The 25,474-nt window shown below is 45.4% G+C and overlaps 1 protein-coding gene across 8 annotated transcripts in view; it reads left to right on the forward strand.

The window, feature by feature from the left end:
• The window catches only part of IKZF4 (IKAROS family zinc finger 4), a 142,721-nt gene that overhangs the window by 93,727 nt on the left and 23,520 nt on the right, over positions 1–25,474 (forward strand). Inside the window, exons 3-7 of one of the 8 annotated variants that reach the window (XM_063952614.1) lie at positions 233–334; positions 4,419–4,679; positions 5,768–5,971; positions 8,366–8,515; positions 11,744–11,875. In XM_063952614.1, the coding sequence (XP_063808684.1) occupies positions 233–334; positions 4,419–4,679; positions 5,768–5,971; positions 8,366–8,515; positions 11,744–11,875 (849 nt within the window). The remainder of the gene's footprint in view (positions 1–232; positions 335–4,418; positions 4,680–5,767; positions 5,972–8,365; positions 8,516–11,743; positions 11,876–25,474) is intronic. The other 7 variants (XM_063952615.1, XM_063952616.1, XM_063952617.1 and 4 more) reach the window with 7 other exon arrangements.

The following is a 25,474-nucleotide window of genomic DNA, read 5'->3' on the forward strand; positions in this document are numbered from 1 at the left end:
TTTTTAATGCTTATATTGTGCCATGTTTAATTTCTATTCTGTTTCCACTGCACCATGGCATTATTAGCACTGCAAAATGCACTTGGTTCATTTTAACTCCGAACACTCCAATCATTCCTCACTTTGAATGCTTCTGACATGTCTAAACATACTCTGCTAGCTTACAACATTGTTGAATCATTGCTGGATGTCCCTTCTCCCATAACTTGTGGGGGTTTTTTGTTACCCACAGCTGGAGATTCATCTCTGGAGAAGGAGTTTTCAGAAGCATTGATTGGCCCCTCTGTGAGCACGCCAAATAGCCGGCGCTCATCTCCAAGCCGCTCACTAAGTGGTAAGTATATCATCGTACTGAGCAGGAAGCTGCTGGAGTAGCCATAGATCCAATTTTAAAGCAAGTATGTTTCTACCATTTCCTTGCTAGTATGAAGCCTGACGCTGGAAGTGTGAATCCTCCAAACAATAATGCCACTATGTAGAAATCAGTTATGCGAGTTGGTTGGTAATGGTATGAGATGTGTTGGCCGGGGGGAGAGGAAAGGTAGAGAAGGTTGTGGAGGTCACTGTTGGTAATGGGAAAACCATGTGCACTGCAGGTGGGGCAGATATAACATGTGCAGAGAGTTAGATTTGGGTTGGTTATATTGTTTCTGTGCAGGGTAAATACTGGCTGCTTTATTTTGACACTGCAATTTAGATTTCAGTTTGAACACACCCCACCCAAATCTAACTCTCTCTGCATATGTTACATCTGCAGTTACGTCCCAAATTGTTGGCGGTCGCCAAATTGGAGGCAGCATTTTTATTTATTAAAGGAGCCACTTTTGCGACCATATGTAGCAGCTTTATAACAGTAGTATTTGAATCATAGGTCGCATACATAACACCTAGCTGGCACCCTTGTTTTTATCTGTTTGTTTAGCAGCCACTTTTATGTTTCAGTAAAACTGCACAAACCTCTCTAATACAGAAATAACACCTTGTTTTATCTAAAAATAGTTTTTTGTTTAAGAAGCATAATATATGCTGGAGCAAAAAATAAACACCCCTCGGCCAATCACCTCGGCCCCAGCAGTTCGGTGGGGATCATCATCATTTGCTATGTGCACCTGACCTGCGTCTGCTTGCAATAGTGTGACGTACCCTTACTGTATTCTGCATATGTTAGGACACCCCTTCCCCCAAACACCCCCCCCTCCCCCCCCAAATCTGGCCTTCCCAGGCAAAAGGAGTATAGTGCCAAATTGAGCAAAATAGCAAAGATGCAAGTGGACACATCTGTAATTGCAGGAGTCATGCAAATGTTTGCATGCACTCATTATTCCCTGTGCACAGAAACTGGTGAAGTACCAGCTCTGCATCAGCACCAATATGTTTACATCTTTGCTGACTTCTTAGATATTAGTACTAAAGTATTCTAATCTTATGTTGCTTGAAATAAATCAATAGAAAGAATGCTATTGCTAAACATTATGTAGAATTGGTTGTAAAAGCAATTCATGCCTCCCCCCCCCCCCCCCCCCCCCCCCCCACCCCATGCAGATTTTTTTTTTATTTTTTTTTAGCTGCTCTTGCATATGGTGGGGTGTGTAGGCATGGTCAGAGTACTGTTCTCACCTCTGCCCAGGAGCATTTAGGAGAGGGGGCAGACCTTAGATTTATTTATTTTTTGGGGACATCGACACAATTCTCATATTTTGGGCTCTATACACCACCACAATGGATTTGAAATGAAACAAACAAGATTTGCTTTAACTGCAGGCTTTCCGCTTTAATTTGAGGGTATTTACATCCAAATCAGGTGAATGGTGTAGGAATTACAACGGTTTCTATATGTGCCTCCCACTTTTTAAGGGACCAAAAGTAATGGGACAAACTAAACAATCCTAAATCAAACTTTCACTTTTTAATACTTTGTTGCAAGTCCTTTGCAGTCAATTACAGCCTTAAGTCTGGAACGCATAGACATCACGAGACACTGGGTTTCATCCCTGGTGATGCTCTGCCAGGCCTCTACTGCAAATGTCTTCAGTTCCTGCTTGTTCTTGGGGCATTTTCCCTTCAGTTTTGTCTTCATCAAGTGAAATGCATGCTGAATCGGATTCAGGTCAGGTGATTGACTTGGCCATTGCATAACATTCCACTTATTTGCCTTAAAAAACTCTTTGGTTGCTTTTGCAGTATGCTTCGGGTCATTGTCCATCTGCACTGTGAAGCGCCGTGCAATGAGTTCTGAAGCATTTGACTGAATATGAGCAGATAATATTGCCCAAAACACTTCAGAATTCATCCTGCTGCTTTTGTCAGCAGTCACATTATCAAAATCAAAAAATACAAGGGAACCAGTTCCATTGGCAGCCATACATGCCCACGTCATTACACTACCACCACCATGCTTCACTGATGAGGTGGTATGTTTTGGATCATGAGCAGTTCCTTTCCTTCTCCATACTCTTCTCTTCCCATCACTCTGGTACAAGTTGATCTTTGTCTCATCTGTCCATAGGATGTTGTTCCAGAACTATAAAGGCTTTTTTTTTTAGATGTTTGGCAAACTCTAATCTGGTCTTCCTGTTTTTGTGGCTCACCAATGGTTTAAATCTTGTGGTGAACCCTCTATATTCACTCTTGTGAAGTCTGCTCTTGATTGTTGACTTTGACACATATACACCTACCTCCTGGAGAGTGTTCTTGATCTGGGCAACTGTTATGAAGGGGTTTTTCTTCACCAGGGAAATAATTCTTCTTTCATCCACCACAGTTGTTTTCCGGGTCTTTTGGGGGTATATTCAATTAGGGTCGAAAACTGCCGTCTGTCGAAAAGACAGCAGTTTTAAACTTTTTAAGGTCGAATAGTGATTCAACCTATTCAATCTCACCGTTTTTTATTCGACAAGTCGTGGAATTCGACTTGTTGAATAGTATGTGAATCGGCGGTATAGCTTCCGATTCACGTACTTTTGAGTGAAACGGGGCTAAATTCGACAGGATTTGGCCCCGTTTCCAACCATCTCAGCCCGACATAAAAAAATGTTGGACTGAGATGTGGGATCCAGATGGGATGGGGGGGGGGGAGAATTGTGCGGGGAGACGGGGGACAGCCGCGGGCAGACATGGGAGAGCAGCGCTACAGGGCTGCAGCAGGATGTCTCAAGGCCGCGACGCTCACGGCAGCGTCCACCCGGCTCCAGCAAGTGAGGTCACTCTTGCTGGAGCCGGGTTGACACTGCCGTGAGGTCTGGCGGCTGTGAGACATCCTTCTGTAGCGCTGCTCTCCTCCGTCTGCCTGCGTCTGTCCCCGCTTGTCTCCCCCCTCTCCTCCCTCATCTCAATTCGACTTTTTAAAAGTCCAATTGAGATGAGATTGAATAGGGGTTGTCGGATCCATTCCGACAAATGCATGTCGGAATGGTTCCGACCCTAATTGAATATACCCCTTGGTGTTGCTGAGCTCTCCGGTGCGTTCTTTCTTTTTAAGAATGTTCCAAACAGTTCATTTGGCCACACCTAATGTTTTTTGCTATCTCTCTGATGGGTTTGTTTTGATTTTTCAGCCTAATGATGGCTTGCTTCACTGATAGTGGCAGCTCTTTGGATCTCCTATTGAGAGTCGACAGCAACAGTTTCCAAATGCAAATGTCACATCTGGAATCTACTCCAGACCTTTTACCTGCTTAATTGATGATGAAATAACGAGGGAATAGCCCACTCCTGTCCATGAAACTGGGTTTGGCTACTGTCCAACGAGCGCTTCCTTGCGAATGCTTAGTTCCAACTGTAATACTTGGTGAAGGAGGAATAATGGTCTTGGATTCTGTTTAATGATGTGACCTTGGCCACTTAGTCCTCATGAAGGGAATTCTTCATGCCATACTAGAGAATTGTCACCAGCGTTACAGACTACAAACAAACACAACTAAGCCCAAGTGGCAAAGGGGCTAATTCAGACCGGATCTGCGCCGGCGCATGTCAGACAGCCGACGGCTGTCTCAGCCCTGTGATCGCCTCTGCCTGATTGAGATATTATCTCAAATGGTCATTCAGTTTTTGATGCCCAGAAATAAATGAAAGGGCTACTGGTGTGGATTCAGATAAGCCCTAATAATTTATATGTTACGTATGCATTTGGCTGAAGCTGTCTATACCACGTCATTTCGGTTGATACGGTGCACTGTGAGCACCCACTTGTTATGGTATGAATTGCTCTAAATTCAAAGTTCAGTTTATGTGTAGATATAGTGAAACGTTGAACGTAATATCTGATACCAAAACTATTTGTTTTAACACATTTGAGAGATATGTATCTTATGTGTGTGTGTAAAAAAATTTTTTTATAGAAAATGTTTTCCTGAACAGTGTTTTTCCATCCTTCATATCAACTATTAACCTACTTCATTCCATATGATTACCTTTTACAGCAAATTCTATCAAGGTGGAAATGTATAGCGATGAGGAATCTGGTCGTCTTTTCAACCATGAAGATAGGCTAAGCGACAAAGAAGACGGGACCATGCCTGATGACTCTCTGGTAGATCCACTTGGGTACTGTGATGGTTCTGGACAAGACCCACACTCTCCAGGAGGTATACGCCTCCCCAACGGCAAGCTAAAGTGTGACATTTGTGGGATGCTCTGCATCGGTCCTAATGTGCTGATGGTGCACAAGAGAAGCCACACGGGTGAGCCTGAGCTCAGGGAAAAGTATGGCTGCAGGATGGCTCTGAGGCTGTCCTCCCACTACATGCATTTAATCCACTATACCGCGATGACTGAGAAGATGTGCACGTCACTCTCCTGGTGTCACTAGATCTGTTACCATGCCAGGAAAGGTGGTGTGGTAACTATATGTAAATATATTGAACATTGAGTTGTGAAATGTAGAAGTATATCACTTAAAATATGATTTATATTAACTATACATTGAATTATATTGTGTTGTCATTTAGAGTTAGCTACTCAGAAATGTTTGCATTTAGTTTTTTTTTTTTTTTTTTTTTTTTTGTGAAAACCCAAATCCCTAGTTACGGTCAATTTTTTACTAAGTAACTTATATAGCACATACATATTACGGAGCACTCTACAAAGAATATTTAATAATTGACATCAGTCCCTGCTCCAGTGGTGTTTACAATCTATATTTCCTACCACATCGTCACCTACCCGTGGAAGTGTGGGAGGAACCTGTAGCAGTCTTTAAACCCTGCAGAAACCCGGTAAGAAGATTATAAATTGTACACATATAGGTTCATGGATGGAATCAAACCCATGATCCTAGCACTGTGATGTGTATACATTAACTGTTATCTATATACCTTGCACATGTTCTGCAGCACTTTGCAGTTGGCCATTCATATACGTCTCTACCCCAATGGAACTTACAATCTATATTCCCCGTCACATGGACACACACAGATAGGGTTCATTGTTAGTAAGAATCCATGAAACCTACCAGTATGTTTTTGGTGTGGCAGAAAACTGGAGTCTCTAAACTAACAAGTTAAGAGTTACAGTGATGAAAAAGATGAAAGTATACTGTCAAATATACCTTGTGTAGAGGCTGGAGTGCTAAGCACGCTACATCTGCAATTACAATATCTGGATTGTTATAAGAATCTTATGTCTGCTCCACTTTGCCAGGAAGACAAGTCTTCTAGTATTGCGTTATTGGGAGGAGTGCAGAACAAATCCGTGTCAGTAGGGACAGCATAGCTGGGCCTTTGGTCCCATGTGTCTATAAGATACTAACCAGCTTGCTGTTGTGTTGCAGCAGTCAGCGGGGACTTTATGTTTGATGCTGTTTCAGGTGAGCGGCCATTCCACTGTAACCAGTGTGGTGCCTCCTTTACCCAGAAGGGGAACCTCTTGCGGCACATCAAGCTGCACTCGGGTGAGAAGCCTTTCAAGTGCCCGTTCTGTAACTACGCTTGCCGTCGGCGAGATGCATTAACAGGTCACCTGCGCACCCACGCTGGTGAGTGTGCTTGATATATTGTGTTCACCAACCCATCATGCTCGACTGTTTCACATTGGTTGTAATAATAGTATTTATTGATATTGTACAGTACTGGTTCATTACTTTATGCACAGAAGCTTTTATTGTTTACTCTCAATGCAAATATCTACTTTATTCTGATTCTGTATATGTCTACCCTTCAACTGATTACTGTCAGTAGTTCAGCTCTGCTAGCCACGCATTCTGTGATATCTACAATAACGACCTCTATGTACAAAAATAATTCAATTGAAATTGATCAGATAATTATTGACTATTATGTTGACAAATGCAATGGGAAAATGACTATTTGTGCAGCCATCTTCCGAAGTTATTGTTGCAAAATTGAACGCTGACCTAATTCTGCACTCAGACTGAGCAGCATGATCATACAGTGGGGCAGATGTATTAAGCCTGGAGAAGTGATAAGTGGAAGGTACCACCAGCCAATCAGCTCCTAAAGGGGGGTACTGACGGGAGAGATGTGTGCTGAGCGATCTTAACACAGACCGCTCAGCGCACATCTCTCCCCCCGCTCAGCACAGCGCAATGTGCTGAGCGAGGGGGAGTGTGGACGAAGGGGCCGCTCACTTCACACAACGGTGAAGTGAGCGACCCGCTAGATTGAGCCTGCATGCAGGCTCAATCTAGCACCGGCGATAGCGCTGGGGGGCATACAAACGGCAGAGCCGTGCTTAAAATCTAAGCAATCTAGTCAGATTGCTTAGATTTTAAACACGGATCTCTCCTGTAATTTCAAACCTGTAAATATTGGGTGTTGCGTTATCACGTTCTACTTATCACTTTTTTTATCACTTCTCCAGGCTTAATACATCTGCCGCAGTGTGTGGCTGGTATCCATCTGAGGACTGACTGACGGGTGGTCTTCACTTTGCCGGCGGTCGGGCTCCCGGCGACCAGCATACCGGTGCCGGAATCCCGACCGCCGGCATACCGACAGTTGTTCTCCCTCTTGGGGGTCCACGACCCCCCCGGAGGGAGAATAGATTGCATGGTGCGCATAGCGCGCCACTGTGCCCGCAAGGGGCTCACTTGCGCTCGCCCAGCTATCGGTATGCCGGCGGTCTGGATTCCGGCGCCAGTATGCTGGTCGCCGGGAGCCCGACCGCCGGCAACACATACTACACCCCAGACTGACCATATTCATCAGTTTGCAAGCATTAGATATTTCTGAACACATATATTTAGCAAAGTGAATTATAGAAGAAGGAATTATCATGTTATTCATACTGCATTACTGTGATTTTTATTTTTTGAATTCTAGTACTGCTATAGCACTGAGAATGTATGCTTCTATGTTCTAGGAAATCACTCTGTTGTTTTCTCCAATTACTTGGGGATGGATTCCAATAGTATCTAGAATTCAAATGATTAGTCTTTAGAGTATATTCAATTAGTCAGAGAGGATCTGACACTTCAGTATTCAAAACGGTCCGTTGCTGCCCGTTTCCCCTCCCATTCTGACCATTTATTTCCACCCTCCTTATGGACGTAAATGAATGGTCGAAAACAGACCATTTTTGAACGCAGCGAGGTCGAAAACACATGGATGAGCAGAGATTCTGCTCATCCATGTGTTTTTCGACTTGTCAGAATTTCCGGCAGGTCGGAAAAACGGCACTTCAATTGAATATGTAAGTGTCGGAAAGTTCAGATTATCAGCGGAAAGTACCGTCTTTCCGCCCTGTTGGAACTTCCGACTGTAATTGAATATCCACCTTTTGTGTTGTGGCCAGTTTAAAAACGTTTTTTTTACTATTGATGATAAAAAGAGATTGCTTGCATATCCTTAGGGGCATGTGTAGCTCAAGGAGTATTTAGGGTTAGTTGACATATGCCCCAAATCAAATGATCTTTGTGTGATGTTAAAGGAGTGTTTTTATACAACTCCTTCTACGGCCAAAGTGTTAGTTACTGCAGTCTGTGATTGCAGAACTCTGGCCCTCCCAACATTGTAACTTTCATGGTGGTAGGGTTGCAACTGCATCCAGTCAGGTACCGTTCTGCTGTCAAACACTAGACAAATGTCATCCAATTTCAAACATTTATCCACCAATGCCCATAGAATTTGATTTGGCGAACCTTACATTGTAATGATAGTGGTTTCTCGTCCCTATGACTATTTGCTCATATGTTGACCCATACATCTTAATGAAGATTCATAACTGTTGCAGATTTAGTAAGTGCTGGTACTTGGAACCAGCTTTTGTCAGAAGCAGGTTATGTGTATTATGTGGAACCATTATCTTAGATTCCTTTCCACCCGTGTACTGTCCTCCTTTCTATACAAAGTCTTTTTAGGAGACCTATCTCTCTATTTTATGGGCAGGCTCTGTTTTTCATTTTTTCCAGTCTCCTCCCCCACAGTCGGCAAGCCTTACAAGTGCAACTACTGCGGTCGTAGCTACAAGCAGCAGAACACACTGGAGGAACACAAGGAGCGCTGCCATAACTACTTACAGAGCCTCAGCAATGAAGGGCATCACCTCTCTGCACATTCAGGTAAATTATCTTCTCCATTATGTTGCTGCCAGGTTCATCAATCACTAATTCAGAAGGCTTTTAAAAAGGTTTCTAGGGTGTATCATATATGTATATGTGAAAATGTAAAGGAACTACAAAGAACTGAAGATATTTATGGTCATTTTATTTTCGAGGAGAGGCCGTTCTCTGTGATCTAGGTTTCCTTGAGCTGAAACGTTGCTGAAAATTATGCCAAACCACTCTCTTATTATGGCAGTAATGGGGGCTTGTTTAGTTTAACAAGATTTCCTGCAATTGCAAATATCTCAACATTGGTCCCAAAGGGACCCAAACCAGTCATCCAGCCCGAGTACCAAGCAACAGAATTAATTTCCAATTGATCAGTTTTGTGATGATATTGGACACACCTGTCCAGCACTCAGACTTAGCTGCTATCTGCTTGTGGATGTGGTTATATGCCAACTGTCCCAGTAGGCCCCAAGTACTGCATCTGATATCTTCCCTGTCACATGCCCATAATTATACATGAAACAGATGTCTGAATGGGATGCTATCGGGAACCCGGCGCTTGGGATGCCTGCGGTCAGAATACAGACAATGGCATCTCAACATGCAGGATCCAAACACCTGAAAGATAAGTATCCTAAACCTTCTCTTCTACCCCACTAACCTTAACCCTCCCTTCCCGCAGCCTGACCCTGTCTCCAGCCCCTGACATCCTAACCCTCTCCGGTGGTGCCTCAACCAAACCCCACCCTCCGCACAGCCTAAACCTAACTCTCCCACCCCTGCAGTATAACCCTAATCCTCTCTGGTGGTGCCTAACGCTAATCCTAAAACCTTGAAGAAGGAACAGCCCAGGTACTGGCTGTACTCATGAGAAACAGTTTGTGACCTTATTAAGTGGACATCTTGCAGTACAATTGGCTCTGCGTCAGAGTAACTTCTGCCACTAATCAACAACTATTTAAAATACAGTAATCCCTAGAGCAGGGGTGTCAAAGACAAGGCCCGCGGGCCAAATCCGGCCCGCCAGACCTCGTCTGATGGCCCGCGGTGCTGCCGCCATGAAACCCCCTTCTCCCGAGTGCCCAGCTCGGGGGGGGGCAGGGTTTCGCGGAATGACGCGATTGCGTCGTGACGTCACGGCGCAAATGCGTCATTCAACGAAACCCCGTCGGAGGAGGGAGAAGGGAGCCGCGCAGACGAGGAGGGAGAGGCGGCTGAAGAGCGGCGAGAACCGCTTCAAATGTAAGTCAGCCCCTCTCCCTTCCTCTCTTTCTCTCTCTCTCCCTCCTTCCACCACCTGCCACAATGTGTAAAATGGGGACCTGTACCTGCCGCTATGTGTAAAATGGGGACCTGTACCTGCCGCTATGTGTAAAATGGGGACCTGTGCCTGCCACAATGTGTAAAATGGGGACCTGTGCCTGCCGCAATGTGTAAAATGGGGACCTGTGCCTGCCGCAATGTGTAAAATGGGGACCTGTGCACTATAAAAGGGGGCACATGGCTGGGCACTATAAAAGGGGGCACATGGCTGGGCACTTTAAAAGGGGGCAGATGGCTGGGCACATATAAGGCAGGTGGAGCGGTAAATTTTGGATAGACCTACAGATACAACCGGCCCTTTGATGGGGACCAAACTGCTGATGCGGCCCCCGATGAATTTGAGTTTGACACCCCTGCCCTAGAGCATTTGTAACACTGATTCATGTACACACGCTGACTTATATACAGTGTTGTTGGGTATACTGTTAGGGGGGGGTCATGTTTAATTAGCTGTGGGACTTATCGAGGCTGCCTAGCATCCAGGTTAAGTTCGTAGACCTTCTCTTACTTCCTGAGGTAAGTCTCGAGGGTTCATTGAATGCAGATATATGCTCATACCTCAGGGGTGTGTGAAAAGAAATCCATGTTAAGTACACCCTCAGGACTTACCGTGGGTTACTGCGCACAGTAACCGCTTAGCTCTGGACACATAACCCGGAATCTATGCATAACTGAGCATTAACCACGGGGCTTACTGCGGGATATAGGCTTTACTGTGGGGTATAATTGAACAGCTCTGGGCACTTAACCTGGGAGCTAAAAGCCTGCGCTAAATCTTATGACTAATTGAATATGCCCCTTAATGTTAGATTGTACAAAACTGCATGACCGTTACTGTAACGGGCATACCCAACGGTGACATTATCTGATGTCAATAGAAGTTTTTCTCAGGAATCCTACAGGGAACAAAAAAATCATTCGTTGCAAAATCTTTTATTGTATCAGAGTTGTGTTCGAGTTTATCCATCCTTTAATTTGTTTCTTCTGCGTCTTCATTCCGAGTAGAAAGATATTTTATTTCATTCTAGTTGCTCATAAGTAAGTTTGTGCCATAGCTGACTTTGTCTTCTATCACTACTTAGTGATCCTCTTCCATCTTGTATACAATATTTGTTGTTTAAAGTACTTTTATTAGGTGTGTAGCCTACTAATGAACACTGTACAGTTCATTGTATATAATGAGAGGTCAGTGTGATGGAAATAAAAATCTTAGATTACAAGTAGATATAAGTTTGAGAAATGTATGTTTTTTGCTGTGTCCGGAAAACATCTTTGGAATAGGAACAGCTTCTGTTTATATACATTGCTACTTAATAAAATTGCTGCCCCTTTCACATCTGTGCGGTGCCTATTGTTATAGGCCTGTTATGTTAGTAAATATGTAGCTGGAAAATATACTTCTTTTAAACTGATTTCACAACTAAGAATCGGATTCGTAGCCAAGAGAATCTAAGCTTGATATTGATAACTTTAACTGATTTCGGTGGGTTAGCTGACCTTTATTTTTTTTTCCACCTTAAGGTAACAGCCATACCTTTTGGCTTCCTCTTCCTACCTACCCCTACCACTCCATGTGGAGTGGTTTCCTATGGCTGATACACAAGATATGAGAAGTTTTGCAATAGTAATTTCTTAATGAATCCATTAGGTAATTTAATGGCAATGAAAAACATGTTTATGTTGCTTTTTCATCACCTATTTGCCATAATTCCTTTATTACAGTATAACGAAGGAGTTATTTTTTTATGCTCTTTTTAGAACAATAGTGTTTGCAATTGCAAAGTATCACCATTGTGTTCCATCAAACAATGAAAATATCTTCCTGTTGGGCAGCAGTTGCTTGCAATATCATGCAGCACACATTACTGCAAAGCACCACCAACTGGCCCAATCTCTTCTCTCCTTTTCCTCCAGGTGAGGAGATACGAGACCTGGATCTGGGACCAGATGCCCTGATGCACCCCACCTCTGACCCGCCGTCTTTTATGGACCGGCTGGCGAGCAACCTCACAAAACGCAAGCGCTCCACTCCTCAGAAATTCATGGGTAAGAGCACATGCTACTGTGTGCAGGAGGGGACAGTGCTTGTGTAGTATGTGTGACTCTATACTGCCATCTAGGGGCAAGTCATTTAAATTACCATGAACATCCCATATTTGCTACTCCGCTGGTACAGTATGTGTGCTAAAGTGACAGTGTAATATATAGATATAGAAAATATATATATATATATATATATATATATATATATATATATATAAATAATCATTTTTTTATTTTTTTTGTTTGTTTAATGGTACAGCTGAGTTCTGTTACCTGAAGAACAAGTCACTAGATTTACTTAATTTTATATGTATGGGGGGATGGTGAGGTATATTTGTGAGGATTGGTTGTTTGTTCGTAGTTGTTTGTGGCTTTTGTCCACCCAGGAAAGCGGTATCATAGTGGACATCAGTACCATCCTTGCTCACCTGAAATGGTGCACATTTGTTGGTTTATTCAATGAAATATTTAGTATTTTTGATTGTCTGCGGATATGTAGTGTTTGATACTGATTATTTTATATATATATATATATATATATATATATATATATATATATATATATATATATATATATATAATGAAAGAAAAAAAATCTTTGGTACGCTTACATTTTTAGACCTGTGTTTTATGATTTGTCAATAAATTGTCATCTTTTAATGTACTATTGGCACATTGGCACCCCCTATTATATTCTCTATCTATCTATCTATCTATCTATCTATATATATATATATATATATATAATTTTTTTTTATTTAGGATGTTTGTATATTTATTTTTCATCAGTCACCTGCCTTTACAAATAGATAGATATTCTTTAAATCTCTTTATCTATAGGGCCCTACACACTGGTAGATATTTAAGAACAACATGGATAATATCTGTCAAAAATGAACAATATATCATTTAGTGAGGAGGCATCATCGATGATCGAAGCACATCCCCGCAGTTGCTTATCGTTGGTCTATCATCGTTTATCATTGCAAGCCAATTTTGTTAATATTGTTGTATGCAATGTGCAATATGCTCAGATCATTCATACAAATCGTTCAGTGTGTATGCTCAAAATCGTTACTAAAAAACGACCTGAAAAATCGTTCATCGTTCATATGCTTCATCGTGCAAATTGCTCAAATCTTTGTGTGTAGGGCCTCTATCCATCCATCGATCTATCTCCAGAAAGAAACTTTTCTAGTTACTTCCCTGCCCCACCTGCAGTGCAGTGTGGTATGGAAGGTAGATAGTAACTAGGTCGACCACTATTGGTTGACAGTAACTAGGTCGACAGGGTTTCTAGGTCGACATGTTCTAGGTCGACAGGTCAAAAGGTCGACATGAGTTTTTTATTTTATTTTTGTGTCGTTTTTTTTTCCGTACAGTGACCGGGAACCCCAATTAGTGCACCGTGTCCCCTCACATGGCTCGCTTCGGGCAAGGTGCCTCGCTCCACTACCGCTGCGCTCGGCACAGGTTACAGTTCCAAATTGTAGTATGAAAAGGTTCTAAAAAAGAAAAAAATCATGTGACACTGATGTCGACCTGTTGACCTAGAAACCATGTCGACCTAGTTACTGTTGACCTAGAGACCGGATCCCGTGGTCTCACCCAGGTGCAGAGTTTCTTGCTCTTTATTGCTTTGCTCCAAACTCAGACAGATTTTTGCATTTATATTGTGATGCTGAAGTTTAACATTTTATTTCTCTAACGTCCTAAGTGGATGCTGGGGACTCCGTAAGGACCATGGGGAATAGCGGCTCCGCAGGAGACTGGGCACATCTAAAGAAAGCTTTAGGACTATCTGGTGTGCACTGGCTCCTCCCCCTGTGACCCTCCTCCAAGCCTCAGTTAGATCTTTGTGCCCGAACGAGAAGGGTGCACACTAGGGGCTCTCCTGAGCTTCTTAGTGAAAGTTTTAGTTTAGGTTTTTTATTTTCAGTGAGACCTGCTGGCAACAGGCTCACTGCATCGAGGGACTAAGGGGAGAAGAAGCGAACTCACCTGCGTGCAGAGTCGATTGGGCTTCTTAGGCTACTGGACATTAGCTCCAGAGGGACGATCACAGGCCCTGCCTGGATAGGTCCCAGAGCCGCGCCGCCGGCCCCCTTACAGAGCCAGAAGGCAGAAGAGGTCCGGAAAATCGGCGGCAGAAGACGTCCTGTCTTCAACAAGGTAGCGCACAGCACTGCAGCTGTGCGCCATTGCTCTCAGCACACTTCACACTCCGGTCACTGAGGGTGCAGGGCGCTGGGGGGAGGCGCCCTGAGACGCAATAAAAAACACCTTGGATGGCAAAAAAAATGCATCACATATAGCTCCTGGGCTATGTGGATGCATTTAACCCCTGCCAGAATACACAGAAAAACGGGAGATAAGGCCGCCGATAAGGGGGCGGAGCCTATCTCCTCAGCACACTGGCGCCATTTTCCCTCACAGCTCCGTTGGAGGGAAGCTCCCTGTCTCTCCCCTGCAGTCACTACACTACAGAAAGGGTTAAAAAAGAGAGGGGGGGCACAAATTACGCGCAGTATTAAAGATACAGCAGCTATAAGGGGAAAAACACTTATATAAGGTAATCCCTGTATATATATAGCGCTCTGGTGTGTGCTGGCAAACTCTCCCTCTGTCTCCCCAAAGGGCTAGTGGGGTCCTGTCCTCTATCAGAGCATTCCCTGTGTGTGTGCTGTATGTCGGTACATTTGTGTCGACATGTATGAGGAGAAAAATGATGTGGAGACGGAGCAGATTGCCTGTAATAGTGATGTCACCCCCTAGGGGGTCGACACCTGAGTGGATGAACTGTTGGAAGGAATTACATGACAGTGTCAGCTCTGTATAAAAGACAGTGGTTGACATGAGACAGCCGGCTACTCAGCTTGTGCCTGTCCAGACGTCTCATAGGCCGTCAGGGGCTCTAAAGCGCCCGTTAACTCAGATGGCAGATATAGACGCCGACACGGATACTGACTCCAGTGTCGACGGTGAAGAGACAAATGTGACTTCCAGTAGGGCCACACGTTACATGATTGAGGCAATGAAAAATGTTTTTACACATTTCTGATAATACGAGTACCACCAAAAAGGGGTATTATGTTCGGTGAGGAAAAACTACCTGTAGTTTTCCTGAATCTGAGAAATTAAATGAGGTGTGTGTTGATGCGTGGTTTTCCCCCCGATAACAACTGATAATTTCTAAAATGTTATTGGCATTATATCCTTTCCCGCCAGAGGTTAGGGTGCGTTGGGAAACACCCCCTAGGGTGGATAAAGCGCTCACACGCTTGTAAGGGCTCTACCCTCTCCTGAGATGGCTGCCCTTAAGGATCCTGCTGATAGAAAGCAGGAGGGTATCCTAAAATGTATTTACACACATACTGGTGTTATACTGCGACCAGCAATCGCCTCAGCCTGGATGTGCAGTGCTGGGTTGGCGTGGTCGGATTCCCTGACTGAAAATATTGATACCCTAGATAGGGACAGTATATTTTTGCCTATAGAGCATTTAAAAGATGCATTTCTATATATGCGTGATGCACAGCGGAATATTTGCCGACTGGCATCAAGTTTAAGTGCGTTGTCCATTTCTACCAGTAGAGGGTTATGGACACGTCAGTGGTCAGGTGATGCGTATTCCAAACGGCATTTGGAAGTATTGCCTTATTAAAGGGAGGAGTTATTTGGGGTCGGTCTTTCAGACCTGGTGGCCACGGCAACAGCTGGGAAATCCACGTTTGTACCCCAGGTCGCCTCTCAACATGAGAAGACGCCGTATTATCAGGCGCAGTCTTTTCGTGGACAAGCGGGCAAAAGGTTCCTCATTTCTGCCCCGCGACAGAGGGAGAGGAAAAAGGCTGCAGAAATCAGCCAGTTCCCAGGAACAGAAACCCTCTCCCGCCTCTGCCAAGCCCTCAGTATGACGCTGGGGCTTTACAAGCAGAATCAGGCACGGTGGGGGGCCCGTCTCAATGAATTTCAGCGCGCAGTGGGCTCACTCGCAAGTAGACCCCTGGATCCTTCAGGTGATATCTCAGGGGTACAAATTAGAATTCGAGACGTCTCCCCCTCGCCGTTTCCTAAAGTCGGCTTTACCGATGTCTCCTTCTGACAGGGAGACTGTTTTGGAAGCCATTCACAAGCTGTATTCCCAGCAGGTGATAACAAGGTACCCCTCCTGCAACAGGGAACGGGGTATTATTCCACACTGTTGTGGTACCGAAGCCGGACGGCTCGGTGAGACCGATTCTAAATCTAAAATCTTTGAACACTTACATACAGAGGTTCAAATTCAAGATTGAGTCACTCAGAGCAGTGATTGCGAACCTGGAAGAAGGGGACTACATGATGTCTCGGGACATCAAGGATGCTTACCTTCATGTCAAAATTTACCCTTCTCATCAAGGGTACCTCAGGTTTATGGTACAGAACTGTCACTATCAGTTCAGATGCTGCCGTATGGATGGTCCACGGCACCCCGGGTCTTTACCAAGGTAATGGCCGAAATGATGATATTCCTTCGAAGGAAGGGAATTTTAGTTATCCTTTACTTGGACGATTCCCTGATAAGGGTAAGATCCAGGGAACAGTTGGAGGTCGGTGTAGCACTATCTCAGGTAGTGTTGCGGCAGCACGATTGGATTCTCAATATTCCAAAATCGCAGCTGGTTCCGACGACTTGTCTTCTGTTCCTAGGGATGATCCTGGACACAGTCCAGAAAAAGGTTTTTCTCCCGGAGGAAAAAGCCAGGGAGTTATCCGAGCTAGTCAGGAACCTCCTAAAACCGAGCCAAGTCTCAGTGCATCAATGCACAAGGGTTCTGGGTAAAATGGTGGCTTCATACGAAGCAATCCCATTCGGCAGATTCCACGCAAGAACTTTCCAGTGGGACCTGCTGGACAAATGGTCCGGGTCTCATCTTCAGATGCATCAGCGGATAACCCTGTCACCAAGGACAAGAGTGTCCCTCCTGTGGTGGTTGCAGAGTGCTCATCTTCTAGAGGGCCGCAGATTCGGCATTCAGGACTGGGTCCTGGTGACCACGGATGCCAGCCTGCGAGGCTGGGGAGCAGTCACACAGGGAAGGAATATCCAGGGCTTATGGTCAAGTCTGGAGACATCACTTCACATAAATATCCTGAAGCTAAGGGCCATTTACAATGCTCTAAGCTTAGCAAGACCTCTGCTTCAAGGTCAGCCGGTGTTGATCCAGTCGGACAACATCACGGCAGTCACCCACGTAAACAGACAGGGTGGCACAAGAAGCAGGAGGGCAATGGCAGAAGCTGCAAGGATTCTTCGCTGGGCGGAAAATCATGTGATAGCACTGTCAGCAGTATTCATTCCGGGAGTGGACAACTGGGAAGCAGACTTCCTCAGCACGACCTCCACCCGGGAGAGTGGGGACTTCACCCAGAAGTCTTCCACATGATTATAAACCGTTGGGAAAAACTCGACAGGTATTGCGCCAGGTCAAGGGAACCTCAGGCAATAGCTGTAGACGCTCTGGTAACACCGTGGGTGTACCAGTCAGTGTATGTGTTCCCTCCTCTGCCTCTCATACCCAAGGTACTGAGATTGATAAGATGGAGAGGAGTAAGCACTATATTCGTGGCTCCGGATTGGCCAAGAAGGACTTGGTAACCGGAACTTCAAGAGATGCTCACGGAGGATCCGTGGCCTCTACCTCTAAGAAGGGACCTGCTCCAGCAAGGACCCTGTCTGTTCCAAGACTTACCGCGGCTGCGTTTGACGGCATGGCGGTTGAACGCCGGATCCTGAAGGAAAAAAGGCATTCCGGATGAAGTCATCCCTATCCTGATCAAAGCCAGGAAGGATGTAACCGCAAAACATTATCACCGCATTTGGCGAAAATATGTTGCGTGGTGCGAGGCCAGTAAGGCCCGACGGAGGAAATTCAACTGGGTCGATTCCTACATTTCCTGCAAACAGGAGTGTCTATGGGCCTGAAATTGGGGTCCATTAAGGTTCAAATTTCGGCCCTGTCAATTTTCTTCCAAAAAGAACTAGCTTCAGTCCCTGAAGTTCAGACGTTTGTAAAAGGGGTACTGCATATACAGCCTCCTTTTGTGCCTTCAGTGGCACTTTGAGATCTCAATGTAGTTTTTGGGTTCCAAAGGTCACATTGGTTTGAACCACTTAAATCTGTGGAGTTAAAATATCTCACATGGAAAGTGGTCATGCTGTTGGCCCTGGCCTGGGCCAGGCGCATGTCAGAATTGGCGGCTTTATCCTGTAAAAGCCCTTATCTGATTTTCCATTCGGACAGGGCGGGATTGAGGACTCGTCCTCCGTTTCTCCCTATGGTGGTTTCAGCGTTTCACCTGAACCAACCTATTGTGGTGCCTGCGGCTACTAGGGACTTGGAGGACTCCAAGTTGCTAGACGTTGTCAGGGCCCTGAAAATATATGTTTCCAGGACGGCTGGAGTCAGGAAAACTGACTCGCTGTTTATCCTGTATGCACCCAACAAGCTGGGTGCTCCTGCTTCTAAGCAGACTATTGCTCGTTGGATTTGTAGTACAATTCAGCTTGCACATTCGGTGGCAGGCCTGCCACAGCCAAAAATCTGTAAATGCCCACTCCACAAGGAAGGTGGGCTCATCTTGGGCAGCTGCCCGAGGGGTCTCGGCTTTACAACTTTGCCGAGCAGCTACTTGGTCAGGAGCAAATATGTTTGTAAAATTCTACAAAATTGATACCCTGGCTGAGGAGGACCTGGAGTTCTCTCATTTGGTGCTGCAGAGTCATCCGCACTCTCCCGCCCGTTTGGGAGCTTTGGTATAATCCCCATGGTCCTTACGGAGTCCCCAGCATCCACTTAGGACGTTAGAGAAAATAAGAATTTACTTACCGATAATTCTATTTCTCGTAGTCCGTAGTGGATGCTGGGCGCCCATCCCAAGTGCGGATTGTCTGCAATACTGGTACATAGTTATTGTTACCAAAAAATCGGGTTATTGCTGTAGTGAGCCATCTTTTCTAGAGGCTCCTCTGTTATCATGCTGTTAACTGGGTTCAGATCACAAGTTGTACGGTGTGATTGGTGTGGCTGGTATGAGTCTTACCCGGGATTCAAGATCCTTCCTTATTGTGTACGCTCGTCCGGGCACAGTATCCTAACTGAGGCTTGGAGGAGGGTCATAGGGGGAGGAGCCAGTGCACACCAGATAGTCCTAAAGCTTTCTTTAGATGTGCCCAGTCTCCTGCGGAGCCGCTATTCCCCATGGTCCTTACGGAGTCCCCAGCATCCACTACGGACTACGAGAAATAGAATTATCGGTAAGTAAATTCTTATTTTCTGTAGAAATAAAGGATAAGGTGCATCCATAAAACAGACTTTTATAATACTCTCGTAATTTTTTATGCAAATTGAGATTCAGATACCTCTCTAAAATCTTTAAATTAGCTTTCAGTGGATCCATCAGTTTAATAGGGAGGGTCTTGCGATACAGTTAGAGCCCAATCTGCTTGCTAGTTAAAGGCAAATAATCATACCCTCTTGTATTTATGGTCCATATTGGAAGCTGTATCTGAATTATTGAAGTGTGCTCTATATTCATGATGTTTCCTTACAAGAGGATGCGTTTATCATCACCATGGACAGGGTACCGGCAGTCATGTGACTGATGTCGGAATCCCGTCACCACTTGGTAGACCAGTGCTGGAACACAGACAGTTGATTGCCCTAGCAATCGCCCCCGGAGGGTTAGAGTAGGGGAGGGGGGGGGGGGTGTAAAAATACTTACCTCCTCCGACATCGGGATCTTCAATGTCTGATTGCCAGTGTCATACCGAACCCCTTACAAGCTATGTGTATAAATGCAGTAGCCCATAGCATTGAGCTTGCACTGATGACTAACTGCCTAACTGATAGGGATTTGGCAAATTATAGTGAAGCCATTGGTTCCTGATTATGTCTTACCTTCATTCAGTGCTGTAATAAAGCAATGTACTATCTCTAGTAGACCAATACTGTTGCTGAGAGAGAGTCTGTTTAATTTGTGGGCAGAAGGCAGAAGATATGTCAGAACAGGCTGATATTCAATGTTCATTGAGTTTTTTTGGTAAGCTAACACCATTAAGTTTGTATTATATTATGAAATGTGGTAATTAAGTTGAACTGAGGGTATCAGACTAGCACAACTTTTATTCTTCTAACGTTCACTACAGATAAAGAAAATATCAACTACTGTAAAATAAGGAGATTTATGGTAGAGTTACCATGGTTAAATCTCTTTCTGCGAGGTACAGTGTGTTCCACAGGGAATACATCGGGGTGTAGAGATGGATCTTAATCCAGAGGCACCAACAGGCTAAAGCTTTAGACTGTCTCAGGATGCATTGCGGGGCCTCCTCTATATAACCCCACCTCCAGGCACTGTGAGCTCAGTTTTAGTTAACCAGTCCAATGCAGAAGCAGGTAAAAGAAAGCAGATGTTAGTCACATAGAACCACGTTCTCACGACAGGAGAAGAGACCAGCGGCTAATGCCATACAAACCCAAAGAAGCTAAGTGTGTCAGGGTGGGCGCCCTGTGGAACCCAGTGTACCTCGCAGAAAGAGATTTAACCATGGTAAGTCTACCATAAATCCCCTTTTCTGCAGCGGGGTACACTGTGTTCCACAGGGAATACATCAGGGATGTCCTAAAGCAGTTCCTCAAGGGAGGGGACGCACCTTAGCGGGTATGAGAACCTGGCGTCCAAAGGAAGCATCCTGGGAGGCGGAAGTATCATAGGCATAGAACCTAATGAATGTGTTCACTGAGGACCACGTAGCCGCCTTGCACAATTGTTCTGCGAACGCACCACGGCGGGCCGCCCAAGAAGGTCCGACAGACAGAGTAGATGGGCCTTAATAGCAGCAGGAGCCTGGAGCCCAGACTGCATATAAGCTTGTGCAATCACCATTCTAATCCATCTGACCAAGGTTTGCGTATTCACAGGCCAGCCATGTTTGTGGAAACCGAAAAGTACAAAAAGGGAATCTGACCTCCTGATAGAGGCAGTCCTCTCCACATAAACAGGGAAAGCCCTTACCACATCCAAAGACCGCTCTTTGGAGCACAAGTCAGAAGAGATGAAGGCCGAAACCACAATCTCTTGGTTAAGATGAAAAGATGTCACCACCTTAGGCAAATAACCGGGACGAGTTCGGAGAACTGCGCGGTCACAATGAAATATCAAAAGGGCGGACAACAGGACAAAGCTTCCAAGTCCGAAACCCTTCTGGCAGAGGCAATAGCTAATAAGAAAAGAACCTTAGCCGTAAGCCATTTAAGATCCACTGACTCGAGGTTCAAACGGAGACTCTTGCAGGGCATTCAGGACAACAGATAGAACCCATGGAGCCACAGGAGGTACATAGGGAGGCTGAATCCGCAGTATGCCCTGAGTGAATGTATGAACGTCAGGAATAGACGCAATTTTTCTCTGAAACCACACCGACAAGGCAGATATGCGAACCTTGAGGGAGGCAAGACGAAGTCCTAAATCCAGGCCTTGTTGCAAAAAAGCCAGAAGTATGGAAGTATTAAACTTGTAAGCATTGTCATTCTTAGCAGCACACCAAGTGAAGTAAGAATTCCAGACCCTATAATAAATCCGTGCAGAAGCCGGTTTGCGGGCCTTTAGCATAGTTTGGATGACCGCCTCGGAGAAACCTTTGGCCCTCAGGAGTGAAGCTTCAAGAGCAACGCCGTCAAAGCCAGTCTGGCCAGGTCTGGGTAGACACAAGGCCCCTGAACGAGGAGGTCTGAGCGTTGAGGAAGTAGAAGACGCTCTATCGATGGACCTTGCAGGTCTGAGAACCAATGCCGTCTGGGTCACGCTGGAGTGATTTAGGAGTAGTATTCCTCCTTCTTGCTTGAACTTCCGTGTTACCCTAGGCAGGAGTGATCCTGGAGGGAACACGTAGGGCAGCCGAAAGTTCCATGGAATTGCCAGTGCGTCCACGAACGTTGCTTGAGGATACCTTATTCTTGATCCGGAGACCGGAACTTTGTGATTGTGTCGTGACGCCATCAGGTCTACATCTGGTAGGCCTCACTTGTCCACTAGGAGTTGAGAAACTTCTGGATGAAGACTCCACTCTCCGGCGTGCACGTCTTGACGACTGAGGAAGTCCGCTTCCCAGTTGAGGACCCCCGGAATGAACACTGCCGATATTGCTGGCAGATGGCGTTCCGCTCAACAAAGAATTTTTGCACACTTCCATCATTGCCATGTGGCTTTGAGTGCCGCCTTGATGATTTATGTAAGCCACCGTGGTGGCGTTGTCTGATTGATACGGAACAGGCCTGTTCAAGTACAGAGGCAGGGCAAGAGTCAAAGCATTGAACACTGCCCGCAATTCCAGAATGTTTATCGGGAGGAGAGGTTCCTCCCTAGTCCACCAACCCTGGAGAGAGTGTTGCTCCAGCACCGCGCCCCAACCCCGCAGACTAGCGTCCTTAGTCAGGATAACCCAGTTGGGGATCTAGAAGGGATGGCCCATGCTCAACTGCTGGTCCTGTAGCCACCAGGTCAGTGACAGACGAACCTCCGGAGTCAAGGAGATCATTTGAGACCTGATCCGATGGGGCAGGCCATCCCACCTGGAAAGAATTTAACATCTGAAGAGGGCGGGAAATAGAGCATACTCTACCATGTCGAACGCCGACACCATGAGACCTAGTACTTGCATCGCCGAGTTTATCGTCACTCGTGGGCGAGAGAGGAAGCATCTTATCCTGTCCTGAAGTTTCAGGATTTTCTCCGGAGACAGAAACAGACTTTTACTGTGTATGTCCAGGAGTGCCCCCAGGTGCACCATGCTCCGAGCAGGGACCAGTGAGGACTTCTTCCAATTGACGAGCCACCCGTGGGCTTGTAGGAAGTTTACTGTCAGTTGCAGATGACTGAGGAGGACATCGTGGGAGTTCGCCAGGATCAGCAAGTCGTCCAGATACGGCAGGATCTAGATTCCCTGACGATGCAAATGAGCCGTCATCATGGCCATAACCTTGGTGAAGATCCGAGGGGCCATGGCCAGTTCAAACGGCAGAGCCTGGAACTGATAATGAAGATTGCCAATAGCAAACCGCAGAAATTGCTGATGTGATATGGGAATAGGTATATGCAGATAGGCATCTTGTATATCCAGGGATACCATATAAACTCCAGGTTCCATGGCCAGTACAATCGAGCACAGTGTTTCCATATGGAACTTGGACACTCTCACAAATTTGTTCTGTGATTTGAGGTTGAGTATAGGCCGGAAAGACCCATTGGGTTTCGGGTCAAGAAACGGGGTCGAGTAGTAACCTCCGCCTCTCTGGGGCAGAGGTACTGGCACCACCACTCCTGTATCCGAAGGGGACGTCTCTTGAAAGAGACTGCGTACCAATGAGAGACAACTTCTCGCACCCATGCATCTGAAGTGGTCTCTAACCAGACCTGGGTGAATTGCAGAAGTCGGCCTCCCCCATCATGCAGCAGGCTTGTCTTGTTTGGAAGCAGGCTGACGGGTATCCCAGGATTGTTTTGCTTTGGGCTTAGTGGTTTTGGGAGCACAAGTTTGTCTCGGGTATGCCTGACCTTTTGCTTTCCCTTGGGGTCGAAAGGAACGAAAAGTGGTACTCTCTGCCTTCTGTGCAGAAGGATTAGTATTTGGGAGAAACGCCTTCTTAGCAGCAGCTAAGTCGGTAACATTCTTGTTCAGATCCTCCCCAAACAGGATGTCTCCCTTAAAAGGCAGTACCTCCAAGGTCTTTTTGGAGTCCAGGTCCACCTTCCATGACCTCAACCACAGAATTCGGCGAGCCAGGATGGACGTAGTCGACCTCTTGGCTGCCATTACACCTGCCTCAGAGGACGCCTCCTGAATGTAGTGGGAGGCGGTGGCAATATGAGACAGATATTGTCTGGCAGTGTCAGATATATCCTGAAGCAGCTCTTCCTCTATTACCTGAACCCATGCTTTAATTCTTTTTGCGGCCCAGGAGGCAGCAATAGTGGGTCTATGTACAGCACCAGTAAGGGAGTATATAGACTTCAGGCATCCTTCGACACGCTTATCTGTCAGTTCCTTCAGTGTGGTGACAGGTAGAGTAGATGATACCACAAGACGGGTGACATGGGAATCCACCGGTGGTGGATGTACCCACTTGTTACACAACTCAGCAGAGAGAGGATAACGAGCTAGCATCTTTTTAGACAGGGAGAATTTCTTTCCTGGAGAAGACCAGGGTTCCTGACGTATGTCAACCAAATGGTCAGAATGTGATAAGACTGCTTTAGTTACCTTCTAACGTTTAAATTTAATCAGGCTTCTTAGACGCAGTAGAGGGATCTACATCATCATCGATTTTTGTAGAATCGGCTTAATAGCCTCCACTAGGTCAGGGACATCAACTTGCGTTTTAGTTTCCTCATCAGAAGAGACTGTATCAGTGACTGACAGATCAGTATACTCCCCATCCTCATCAGAAGTATCATCTGAGATATTAGTGGATTGTGAGGAGGCGGCCCACTTAGCTGGCCCCTTGACTGCAGAGGGACGTGGGTAGGTTTTTTTCTAACCAAGGATTGATTCAATTGTTGTATCTGTGTAGACAGAGTATCCGCCCAGGGCGGATTAGCCATAGGGACAATATGTGACTTCAATGGCACAGGAGGTCCCATAGGAAGCGCAAGGCGTGTCACAAGCGTATTAAGCATATTTGAGAATGCCGCCCAAGGTGGCTCCTGATTGGCTACAGGAGCAGCGGACTGACTGGTAGATGTATGGCACATATTACACAGACCATCATTCAAAGCTTCCCCCTCAGGCAAATCCCTGGCGCATGCGCTGTATGATACAGGAGCTTCCCTGGATTTCCCGCCCTTTGTGTTAGACATTTCAACGATACAGCCAGACAGAGTACAATACCAGCGAATAAATCCTGGTATGTGACAGCGTACACAGTACACAACACCAGCGTCTAAATCTGGTACTATGTGACTGCGTACACAGTAGAATACACTTAACGGTAAATACTGTGCAGCACTATATATGAGACCCTGACGCATCTAGTCCTAGGGTACAGAATACAGTGATAGATACAGCTGGGATACACTGAAAGTGAAATCCACACGGCAGATACAGGCACACACAGTCACAGTGACAATGCGGATAATTATTTTAGTCAGACAATAAAACTGCACTGGACTAATAAATGTATACTTTTATATTTATTATATATATATATATATATATATATATATATATATATATATATATATATATATATATATACATATATATAGATAGATAGATAGATAGATATAGATATATATATCTCTATCTATATATATCTCTATCTATATATATATATATATATATATATATATATATATATAGATATATATATAGATATAGATATATACACACAGAGAAAAAACCACAGCACTCACCACACCAGAAGCGGGGCACAGCTATGCACTTACCACTCACAGGGTGGGGTGCATGTAACACAGCACTCTCCACCACAAAAGCGGGGTACACAGCTGTACTTACCACTCACAGGGCGGGTTGCATGTAGCCCATGACCACATCGCTCTAAT

Source organism: Pseudophryne corroboree, chromosome 2 (assembly GCF_028390025.1).
Source record: "Pseudophryne corroboree isolate aPseCor3 chromosome 2, aPseCor3.hap2, whole genome shotgun sequence".
Taxonomy (NCBI): domain Eukaryota; kingdom Metazoa; phylum Chordata; class Amphibia; order Anura; family Myobatrachidae; genus Pseudophryne; species Pseudophryne corroboree.